Source organism: Anabrus simplex, chromosome 14 (assembly GCF_040414725.1).
Source record: "Anabrus simplex isolate iqAnaSimp1 chromosome 14, ASM4041472v1, whole genome shotgun sequence".
Lineage (NCBI taxonomy): Eukaryota > Metazoa > Arthropoda > Insecta > Orthoptera > Tettigoniidae > Anabrus > Anabrus simplex.
Genome location: NC_090278.1, coordinates 27,307,678 through 27,320,312, shown reverse-complemented (window position 1 = coordinate 27,320,312; position 12,635 = coordinate 27,307,678). Strand labels below are relative to the sequence as shown.

At 40.5% G+C, this 12,635-nt stretch overlaps 1 protein-coding gene across 5 annotated transcripts in view; it reads right to left on the bottom strand.

Annotated features, from left to right (window-relative positions):
* ttk (zinc finger and BTB domain-containing protein ttk) overlaps window positions 1-12,635 on the bottom strand; it is a 436,183-nt gene that overhangs the window by 172,544 nt on the left and 251,004 nt on the right. For all 5 annotated transcript variants that reach the window (XM_067157914.2, XM_067157913.2, XM_067157918.2 and 2 more), the window contains exon 3: window positions 12,497-12,557. In XM_067157914.2, coding sequence (XP_067014015.2) covers window positions 12,497-12,557 — 61 coding nt within the window. The remainder of the gene's footprint in view (window positions 1-12,496; window positions 12,558-12,635) is intronic.

The window sequence follows — 12,635 nt, the reverse complement described above, 5'->3', positions numbered from 1 at the left end:
ATGCCCCACCATCGAAGCCGGTTTATGAGTACAGCTTCATCCGTCGAGCTCATTCCTAAATTAGCCTTCATCTCCTCATTCTGAGTACCCTCCTGCCATTGTTCCCACATGTTTGTACCAACAATCATTCTTGCTACTTTCATGTCTGTTACTTCTAACTTATGAAGAAGATATCCTGCGTCCACCCAGCTTTCGCTCCCATAAAGCAAAGTTGGTCTGAAAACAGACCGATGTAAAGATAATTTTGTCTGGGAGCTGACTTTCTTCTTACAGAATACTGTTGATCGCAACTGCGAGCTCACTGCATTAGCTTTACTACACCTTGATTCAATCTCACTTACTATATTACTATCCTGGGAGAACACACAACCTAAATACTTGAAATGATCGACCTGTTCTAGCTTTGTATCACCAATCTGACATTCAATTCTGTTGAATTTCTTACCTACTGATATCAATTTAGTCTTCGAAAGGCTAATTTTCATACCGTACTCATTGCACCAATTTTCAAGTTCCAAGATATTAGACTGCAGGCTTTCGGCACAATCTGCCATTAAGACCAAGTCGTCAACATAGGCCAGGCTGCTTACTACATTTCTACCTATCTGAATCCTATACCTTTCAGCAGATGATCCATGTAAACTACAAACAGAAAAGGTGAAAGATTACAGCCTTGTCTAACCCCCTGTAAGTACCCTGAACCAAGAACTCATTCTACCATCAATTCTCACTGAAGCCCAATTGTCAACATAAATGCCTTTGATTGATTTTAATAATCTACCTTTAATTCCATAGTCCCCCAGTATGGCGAACATCTTTTCCCTCGGTACCCTGACATATGCTTTCTCTAGATCTACGAAACAAACACAACAGGCCATTCCTCTCGTAGCATTTTTCAAGTACCTGGCGCATAATGAAAATCTGAACCTGACAGCCCCTCTGTGGTCTGAAACCACACTGGTTTTCATCCAACATCCTCTCAATGACTGATCACACCCTCCCTTCCAAGATGCCAGTGAATACTTTGCCTGGTATACTAATCAATGAGATACGTCGATAGTTGTTGCAATCCTTCCTATTTCCTTATTTATAGATAGGTGCAATTACTGCCTTTGTCCAATCTGAAGGTACCTTACCAACACTCCATGCTAATCTTACTACTCTATGAAGCCATTTAATCCCTGCCTTCCCACTATACTTCACCATTTCAAGGAATTTATTTACCATCCTTTCCACTTCCTCAAGTGTAATTTCACCATCATCATTTTCCTCCCCATGAGATTGGCTGTTTGCAACACCACCAGGAAATTTCCTTTTACATTGAGAAGATGTTCAAAATTCCCTCCACCACTCCAGTGATTTCCTGGGATCTATGAGTTCACCTGAATTACTCAAAACACTGTTCATTTCCTTTTCCCCTCCCTTCCTATATTCTTTATTACTGTCCAGAAAGGTTTCACTGCTGCTTGACCTAGCCTTTCCAGGTTATTACCAAAATCTTCCCATGACTTCTTTTTGGATTCAACAACTATTTGTTTCGCTCTGTTTCTTTCATATACATACAATCCCTGTCTGCCTTGGCCCTTGTTTGGAGCCATTTCTGATAATCCTTCTTTTTACGTTTACAAGCTGCTCTCACTTCATCATTCCATCCAGATGTTTGCCTTTTCTCATCTTTACATACAGTTGTTCCTAGGCATTCCCTTGCTGTTTCTACTACAGCATCCCTGTATGCCTGCTTATTGTCTACCATTCTTAACTTCTCATTAATCATATCCATGTACTTTTGTCTAATTTCCTCGTCCTGGAGATTTTCTACCCTTATTCATTTGCAGACAGATTTCACTTTCTCTACCCTCGGCCTAGAGATGCTTAGTTCACTACAGATCAGATAGTGGTCTGTATCAACGAAAAATCCCTGGAATACTCGTACATTCCTAACAGATTTCCTGAATTCGAAGTAGCGGTGAATAGCCTTATGCTTGAAGGAGGATTTCTTAACAGCTAAAGCCATACTAGCACAGAAGTCCAGCAAACGCTTCCCATTCCCTTTAGCTTCCATATCTTCCCCACATTTACCAACCACCCTTTGTTTCCTTAAGTTCTATTTCCAACTCTCACACTGAAATCAACCATTAGCACTATTCTATCTTTGCTGTTGACCCTGACTACGATGTCACTCAATGTTTCATAAAACCTGTCACCCTCACTTGGTGAATACACTGAGACAATTCTCGTTCTAATTCCTCCAACTGACAAATCTACCCACATCATTCGCTCATTTACGTGCCTAACAGAAACTATGTTGCGTGCAATGGTATTCCTGATAAACAGCCTATCCCACACTCTGCCCTTCCTTTTCTAACTCCCGTTAAGTACACTTTATAATCTCCTATCTCTTCCTCGTTATCTCCCCTTAGCCGAATATCACTTACTCCTAGCACATCCAGATGCATCCTCTTAGCTGACTCAGCCAGTTCTACTTTCTTCCATAAGCCCTATTAATATTGATAGCTCCCCATCGAATTCCATTTCGTTCGCCAAGTTGTTTCCAAATAATCCCTCGTCTGTCAAATGAGAGTAGGATTCCGTTACTACCCTAGGTCTGAGGTTTGCTTCAAATGTTCTTTGCTCGGTAAATTCATGAAGCAGGATGCTACCCTACTTACACATTGTCGAAGTGAGGATCTCTAACGGGTTATGGACCACCGGTGGATTGTATAGTCCTAGCCACCTGAGAATAGGGAGAGCCATGACTCAGAATATGTCCGAGATGCCCACTCCCATTCCATAGCAACTGGTATTCCGACTCTCAGGACCACTTACTAGGCCACTCAGCCTTTGCCCATGGTTCACAAACTATGGCGTGACTACAGTAACCCACACCATAAACCATTTAAAAGTATATTTAGAATATTTCAAATTACTTCATAATATATGTAGATGCACGTTTTGCATTAGGAACATACTTAATTCCACCCATATTTAGCACAGTCACAGAACCTTTTTTTAACAAATCTTTTCTATTTTATCTTAGGAGTTCGGCTTTATATTTAATTAATAATTCATAGTCCTGCTAAAATGTGTAGAGCATACGAAACTATGTCTAGTTGGTGAGAAATAAGTGCAACTAATTTTTTATAATCAAGATCGATACATCTCTGGAGATTTCTCTAGACTAGGGAATCTGTGAAAACCTGTACATTCTACCTTCGATGTTTCCAAAGTGCTTGCGTGGTTGCAACCATACAGCACATAGCAAACCACCTTTTCGCTTAGGTATCGTTTATAGTAGTTAAATATGTCGAACCATCAGTCACACTGCTATTTTGCTGCACCTCGTAATAGCGCGAAAGAGGCAGCTCGCAAACAGTGACGTCACTTGCTCAAGCGCTGTGGCCGTTTTCTGCTTATAACTCCTTAAAAAGGTAAGATAACGCGATAGGGTTTTCAGCACGATGATTAAAATTTAATCTTGCTTTCAATGAGTTTAGAAAATAAAACTCCAAAATAAGCTGCCTGTTTGTTTTTTCTTAACCTGCAGAATCTCCTGGCAGGATGCTTTTACTTCACTCCAGGCATCAAACAGAATTTGTATTGTACATATTGAACCAGGAATGCCTACGGCCTGGAACATCGTATTTTTAATTCGCAATTTATTTGTGACATGAAGGCACTAGCACTTGAAGATAGCGCGCGAGAGACAGCTGCAAGCTATGTGTGTGAAAGGGAGAGCGCTACATCACAGGAGCATGCCGGATGACGTAATCTCCACATGCAGTCAGCTCACCAGTCCAGAAAGTACTAGAATATTTTTTATATCTGATAAACCCTTTTAGCTACAAAATAATAAAGTACATCATCGTAAAGCCTGTATTTTAAATGTAAACTGACCAAAGTTTCAAGAAAATCGATTTACAGATTCTCAAAATGTTGAGGTGGAATGGAAACATATTTTTCACGAGAAGCAGATAGCCAGCCTCGACTTCCGGTATATAAGAGCTACGACGAGACAGGTATAATCAGTTGCAATCCACAACTCGACTATGACGGATTGTATGGTTGCCGTGTGCAGGTGTCGAACCTGAAACTTTGTCGCGTTATGCGAAGTTAGTCGTCGTACTCATAAAATTCTGTAGTGCTACAGACTTAGAAAAATCCGGCGTGTACTAAGACGGACTCTAATAATTTCTGTAACTAATAAAATTTCTGCAGTGCCACGGACTTAGAAAAAATCCAGTGTGTACTAGAACGAGTGTTTAACATTGGACAGTGACATACCAGAACTTAGGATATTTCGAGAACTTGGAACTTACTATTTGTCGTAAACAAGTGGGGACAGTTTTGCCCAAATGTTACTTGTATTTGAACAGTAATATCAAATAACTTAGTAACTCTTAAGAACATTTTATGGCAATTCGATGAAATATTAACCCAAGTGAAGTGAAACAACACATAATATTCCCTTAATATTTGTGTTAGTAATAATTAGAAACACTTGAATACATCTTACGTGTGTAATACATGGACGGAACTGGTACTTGATATTCTGATAAGCTTTGAACTTCAGGTTTTATTTTGAACCAAGTACGTGTTCTGACTGAGAGAAACATTATTCTCATGTGTGAATAGTATGAATCATATGAACAGCGTTTCAAAAACTAGTATTACTTGGACTATGCTTAGAAAGTGTGACTACCTACAATCGTGGAAACTTTCGAACAGTGATGTGTGCTTCGAAACCATAAATGTTTCAGACTGTGCTTTAATTTCACACAAAAGCCATAATTATATCAAAGTGTGATTATTACTTTGAATTTTACATAACAGACTGTGATTCAAAGTGCAATTCTCAGTGCTGTCTACCAGTGATTTGCTAATATTCACTTGATCAGATAGTGCTATTTTTAACTCACAATTAATCGTCAACTGAACTTTCTCGTGTCTCTTCACAATTAAGTGACACTAGAAATCTTGACCGAGTGTTTAATCCTCATATCAACCTAGAAATCTTGACCGAGTGTTTAATCCTCATATCAACCTAACACCTGACTCAACATGGAAGATGGTACGTGGTACAACATTGGAGATGGAACGTGGTACAGCGTGGGATATGGTACATGGTACAACGTGGTGTTCACAACATCGAAGGAGTTCCAGATGCGGTTCGGAACCGCATTCCCCGGTTCCAGCGTCATGAACATTCAGGCGATATGAGTGCATTTAGCTTTAAACTTTAGAACTGTTAAAAGCAGTGATTATTTTGAAACTATTCAAAGCGCTAGACATTTACGAACTTCCTGGGGCCTGTTCCACGAACGAACTTTGCAACTTTTCACTTTGCACTTTTCAGTCCATTTTGTTCCACCATCACTTTTCAGATTTAGCTTGCAAAGTGAAAAGTTAGGAATCTTTTCACTTTTCAAGCCTGTTATGTTCCTCCATTGGTACAGAAATGCGAGGTGCAAAGAAATGAATTGAAAAGTTTTCATAAATCTTGCAAAGAGACGATTCCCTTCTCATCTGTTATTTAACAAGTATGTACACTAGTTTCTCGGCGTAGAATTTTCTTTAGTGATATAAACACGTTACGACGTGAGCTTTGTTAGCATCAAGTGAGGACAGTGATGAAGAATCCAATAAGAGAACGTACAAAGACGAGACTAATTTTCATAACCTCACTTCGACGGACTTTCGTGAGTGATTTCGTATTACCCCAACACAGGCTGACTCTCTCTCTCTTTCCTAGCATTTATCCCAAATTATGGGGTCCACTGCATTGCTACATCTCCTATTCGTCCTATTGCTGACATCTTCAGGTTTTAAACCAACGTCGTGCATGTTGGTGTTGATATTGTCAGTCCACCGCTTTAAAGGCCTTCCACGTGGTCGTGTTCCTCCTGGATCTACTTGGAGACCTGTTTTAGCAACTGAGCCATCCTGCCTTCTCATAACGTGACAGTACCAGCGAGACGCGCTTCCCTCACTTTCTCCATAATTGGAGCGACGCCAAGCCTTTGTCGAAGATCTTCATTTCGTATGTGGTCGCATCGAGTCAGTTCAAAAGTCCATCGAAGCATCCTCATTTCCATTGTATGAAGAGTCTGCTCGTGCTTTTTTGTCATCGGACGACATTCTGCCCCGTAAATAGCTGCTGGGCGTACCACGGTCTTGTAAATTTTTGCCTCTAGATGGTGAGGCATCTTTCTATCGCAGAGGACTCTGGTGACTTGTCTCCACTTGAGCTAAGCTGCATTTTCTCACGCTCGGGTATCAAAAGTGGCATCACAGTTCGGATTGACAACTGACCCTAGGTATTTAAAATGCATGGTTTCCTGCAAGTCTTGATTAATGATCCTGATGATCCCACTAGTTTGGGGGCCACATTCTAGGTATTCGGTGTTCTGGGTGTTGAAGCACAGACCATTCTCAGCTAATTTGTCGCTCCAAGTTTGTGTCTGGCATTGGAGTCCGAGGAGTGTTTGCTGGGCAACTACCACATCATCCGCATAAAGAAGGGCCCAGGGATGTGATGTCTGTATGTCAGCCTTTGCTGTATCCAAGCAGAAAAATAAATAATAAAGGCGACAGGGCTGAGCCCTGTTGTACACCCATGGCGGTATCAAAAGACGGAGAGATTCCAGCTGGACTCCGGACCACACTAGTTGCATTATTGATACATAAGTTGTACCCAGCTTACATAGGCTTCCGGGACTTCATGACTATGAAGAGCTCGCCAGATGGGGTCATGCGGGACTCAGTCAAGTGCTTTTTCTAGGTCCAGAAATGCCATGTGTACACTCTTCTGCTTTTCCTTATGTTTTTCCATCAATAGATGTGTGGCATGGATGGCATGGATGGCATCGATTGTGCTGCAGCCCTTAGCAAATCCGCACTGGTTGGATGTTACTGTGACAATGTTTCTGAGCCTGTTGTCCAGCACTCGTTCAAATATCTTCAGTGTATGGCAGAGGAGTCATATAGGGCGGTATGTTGAGCAGTCGCTCACGTATCCTTTACCCTTCCAGATTGGAACTGTCATGCTAGCTGTCCATGCACAGGGAAGTTTGTTCTCGATGATCTGGTTGAAAAGTGCGGCAAGGAATTCTGCAGCGGGCTTGCCAAGAATTTTCCAGATTTCTGCTGGTATGTCATCTGGGCCAGTTGCTTTACCATTCTTCATGTTCTTTATGGTAATCATTACTTCCTCTTCCATAATCAAGGGCACGGGTCCGTAAGACAGGATCAGAGCTTGCAATCAGTGGATGATCAAATTCTTTGTTGCTGATATCTGCAAAATAGTCTGACCATCGTTGAAGGAGAGCTTGTTAGTCTCGTAGTAATTTGTTGTCAGCTCCCTTGATATGCACGACGTATCCAGTGTCCTGGGTTGAACTGTTACGGGACTTCGCAAGGTGATAAACATTGTTTTCTCCTGCTGGTGTGTCAAGCTGGTCGTACAGATCCTGGTAACAACAATCTTTTGCAACAGCCACTGCTCTTTTCGCTGCTGATTGCAGCACTTTATACCTCTGAAGGTCAGTATCCAGGTGTATCTTCCACCAAGTCTTAAAGGCTACCTTTTTCTCCTTGATAGCTTGTTGGACTTCATCATCCAGCCAAGTTTGTTTATCAATGTACTTTCGCCCTGGTTTTATTTTTCCCAGAGTTACTGTTGCTGCCTGATGTATCTGTTTTACAGCATTTTCCCACATGTCCTCAACTGTTTGGTCAGGCTTCACTAAGAAGTTGGTCAATGCTGTCTTCATTTCGCTCTTGTGGACATTCATTTTCCACCACCTGATATGCTCAGGTCCAGTTTTAGGTGTCTTAAAATGTTTAACAGTTTTTCGAATATCCAGAACAAGCAAGCAGTGTTGGGGGGCAATGCTGTTATATGGGATCACTTTGGTATCCATTACCATCTTTAGATCTTGTTGTCGAACCATCCAGTAATCGATCTGAATTGCATGACCTCCACTGGTATATGTAGTTAGGTGTGTTATCCTTTTCTTGAAAAATGTGTTGGTCACAACTAGGTCATGAGCCTCTGTACAATCAAGTATACGGCATCCCTCATCGTTTCACGTGCCAAGACCATATCCTCCATGACATCGCCCATATCCATCCTGTTGAGATCCGACATGTCCCTTTTAAGTCCCCTCCAAGGAAGAACTCATCTGGAGGAATTGTTCCAAGATGGGCATCAAGACTCTTCCAGAACTCTTCCTTCTCATCTTCCGTGCATCCAGTTTGAGGTGCATAGCAAGATATGATATCTTGACAGACATGAGCCTATCCGACACCCTGACGACACTTGTGATGTTGTTGCGGTAACGTAAGCCAACCACTATTGCCACACCATTTGATGTTGTGCTGGTGCCATGATAGATGAGTTTGTAGTCATCTCCAATTTTGTTCGCCTTGGAACCTCTCCACTTGGTCTCCTGTATGCAGGCAATATCAACATGTCTGTTCTTCAACATTTCTGCTAGCTCACAATGTCGGCCAATATTTAGTGTAGCAAATCTTACTCTTAATTGCCCTTGTTGGGCTAACTTCTTTAACCTACCCCGTCCATGGGAAGGTAACCCTTGCACATTTCTCACGTCACTCGAGCGCAAGTGGCGCACGTCGCTTTGGGGGAACACCCTAGCATGTTCCGAATTTCGAGAAGACGTAGCCATAGATGCGACGAAGACTACCTCAACCGGCTGGTCGCTTAGCCTGTCGTTGAGGGCATTTTATACCTACTGCCAGGTGATATTTAGGCCGGCCTAATATATGGAAAACAGACGCCATTCGCAGTCGTTCCACTAGAGTACAGACGCTGCTGATTTGCCCGTTTTAAAGATGGGCCAAAATACGTCCAACAGGCAGCGTCAATAAGAGCATGCATAGTTTCCGTCTTTGTCATAGTTTCTATGGCATTGATGGCAGTTACAACAAAATGGCTGACACTTAGGGCAAATGCAAATATAGTAAATAAATATATCGAGTGTCTCTCTTAGTAATGTTGTCTATGGATTGAGGGCAAAACAAGATGACTATTACCTATGGCATAAAAAACACAATAGACTTAGTTAAAAAATCAATATCAGATGATCACAAATTCACTAGACCACACTCGCATACAGTAAATATTGCCCCAATGTCATAAATACTGACAGGAAGCCGCTAACAAAGCACAGTTCCCCTTATATATAGATATTTGATGATCTTACACCACACTAGATCTTGCATTTGGAAGCCATATTATTGAAATAATCAGACACTTACTGAAACATGCAACAAAAAGAAGTCAATTCCTTCCCGTAAAAGAACAAATTCTTATATGCTTACATTGGTTAGTAAATGGTGCCCAGCTACACGGCGTAGCATCAATGCATGGGACATCAAAATCAATTATTTGCAGAACTGTTACCAAAGTCGTAGATGTTATAGTAAAAGTAATATTTCCGAACAGTACGTTGGCCTGATAGTTCACATAATATAGCGACGGAATTTCTAATGAAGGGTGAATTTCCTTCTGTGTGTGGATGTGTTGACGGTACTCTTGTTAACATTGATGTGTGTCATCTTTTTAAGTTGTCAAAAAAGAAATCACATTTCTCCTTGACAACTTCCAGCACAGCCACCTTCTTGTAATACTAACCTTTCTTTCCCACGATAAAAACTTAAACGGAACGGTATACATCAAGTTCACCGCGAAAAGTAAAGCATTGAAATCATAGAGTATTAGGCCTATACAGTTTGCTCGTGGAATAAACTCAACCGGATTACTCATTCGTAAAGACTTTTCACTTTACGAAGAAATTGAAAAGTACAACCTACTGTAGATCATGGTGGAACAGAAAAACTCTGCACTTTGCAAACAATTGAAAAGTGAAAAGTTGAAAAGTTGCAAATTTTGTTCGTCGAACAGGCCCTTGAAAAGACACTATTCTTTTCAAGTGCTACTTTAAATTCCAGTGCTAATCTGATTTCAAGTGCCGATTTACTTTCAAGTGGTAATTTAATTTCAATTGATAATTAATTTCAAGTGATAAACAGACTTTAGGATTTTGAAGAACAAAAGCACAAGTCTCAAACTAAAAACAGTTGAACGGAAACAATATACTATATCGGACACACAAAGGGCTTCCAGGTCGGAGAGGATGAGAAAGTTCTGGGAGAAGAAAAAGAAGAAATTAACTCTAATGTATTGATTTCAGTGCTCCAATGTGGGCGTAAAATATGTAAATAATAAATAATTATAAACTGCATTTACTACGATACACATAAAGTGAAATATGTTTGATTGTGTGCAAAGCACAAGACATTTTAGGACAGTTTATTTAGTGCTACAAAGAGAAAGTTGTAAAGCAATGATACAATGTACTGAACAACTGAGGCTAAACAGGATATGCAAATCTGTTTCCCATCCCTTGAAAAATATACTATTACAGTGAGAAACTATCACCATTTCCATATCACATAAATAGACAATATCGATCCACACTAGGCGACCTCAACATGATGCTTTTTAAATGACAGTAACTGCTCGTCACATGAATAAAAAGGTGCTCGCAAGCACAAAAAATCAAGAAGTCCTTGTTCAATTTATGAAAGGAATTATATTTTCATACTGGTTAAAATTAGAAAAATCCCCCCCCCCCTCTCTCTCTCTCTCTCTCACCCATAGTCTTGGCTGTGTCCGGTCTGATTGCCCTAAAATAGTCCAGCTAGAAATTCCAAGAACTTTTGCACAAATTTGACAGGCGTTTTTCAGGCTGGCCCCGCGGTGTAGGGGTACCATGCCTGCCTCTTACCCGGAGGCCCCAGGTTCGATTCCCGGCCAGGTCAGGGAATTTTACCTGCATCTGAGGGCTGGTTCAAGGTCCACTCAGCCTACGTGATTACAATTGAGGAGCTATCTGACGGTGAGATAGCAGCCCCGGACTTGAAAGCCAAGAATAACGGCCAAGAGGATCCGTTGTGCTGACAACACGACACCTCGTAATCTGCAGTCCTTCGGGCTGAGCAGCGGTCGCTTGGTAGGCCATGGCCCTTCAGGGCTGTTGTGCAATGGGGTTGACGGGCGTTTTCGTATTTCGTCACAAAAAACATTACTACAAGTACAAGAGTAGCTCAATATTCACCAAATCTTAAATTCCTTATGATAAAACTTGGTACATGCAGATAATTACTTAATTGTTTGTTGTTACCTTAGTAATTTAGTTTGGTAGGATAATGAGTTCGAAGCACTCCTCGAGAAGAGACTCACGTTACACTCCTGGCAGCACTAAACCCATCTTTTTTGCCATGCTTCTAATACACGAAACATCATCTCTGAGGTTTAGATTTCTTAGTTTTGGGTACTAATTTCCTTATAAAATGTCCTTCCTGCAACCTTGGAAATGTATTATACGACATGTGCCGGACTTGAACATTTCGTTCCCCGCCCAAATGAGCGTATTTTGTAAACAAACCTTCCTCCAGCTGAACCCCATAAAACAATTGTTCAATATTTGTCCCTGTCACTTGCCTATAGAGAATTTACTGCTGCTAATAATGTCAATTCTACTTCTGACTAAACTTTCATCTGAATTTTACAATATTTCAAGCAAGTTACTGTCAGTCAAACCACGGCTGGAGCATGCCACTGTGTGCAGCACGTCAAATAACTAATGCAGGGGAATAACATTTATGATGAAACAAACCAACTCGTTACATATTTTGAATAAATAGTCGAGACATTGTCTGTCAAACAAGATATATACCATGCACAACTGGTTCTCATATTGTATGACAGAAAGCAGCACTAACTGATACCTACACAGAGCGCTGCTGGAGAGTAACCAAAATATTTCAAAATATTTCAAGCAAAGGGGAAAAAAAGTGCATTAAACTGCACTCTCAATATACAAATAGAGCAAAGAACATCACGCGAAAAGACAAACTTCTTGGATCATGATTTCTTTATTTTATTCTGTGAGAAATAATGAAGCATAGACTTTTTTTTAAACGACAGATTACCGGTATTCCTCAGACTTGCTTCAAAAAATTTATCCTTGCACAAACAACTATATTTTAATGAACTACATTTCTTATTTTACAACACTGATAAACACCAACATTTCTTCTTGGAATCAAAGCCACTTGCATTTCGATAACTAAAAAAACTCTTCATGCTACAACCGTAAATGCGAAGCCATATATGGGTCTATACCAAGTATAAGAGATCGGCGGCTACAGAAGAAAAGAAGGTCTATACCTTGTATAGACATTGGCGCGAGGGGTTAACCAGGTCAGTGTTTTAAGAAAAAATTACTGTATTTAACTTATTAAAGCTATTTGAATTCATGATGCTCGAATACTTAATACTGCATTTAGGTGGTCATCATAATCTTAAATTATCAGAACTGCTGATTTGCACTGAAAGAATTAAAATGTAGTTAACATTAAACTGAATACCTGACGCAAAAAACCAACAAAACCTTATAAGAAAACTCACCCTGTGAAGAGGGTCCTGGTGTTGGCTCGGGTTCTTGCTTGATCTGCTTAGCAATTAAATCCTGAAACAAATACAACCATATTAATGATTTAGCACACATACTGCCTTGATTGTAAAAGGCACTAGGCTTTATAAAAAA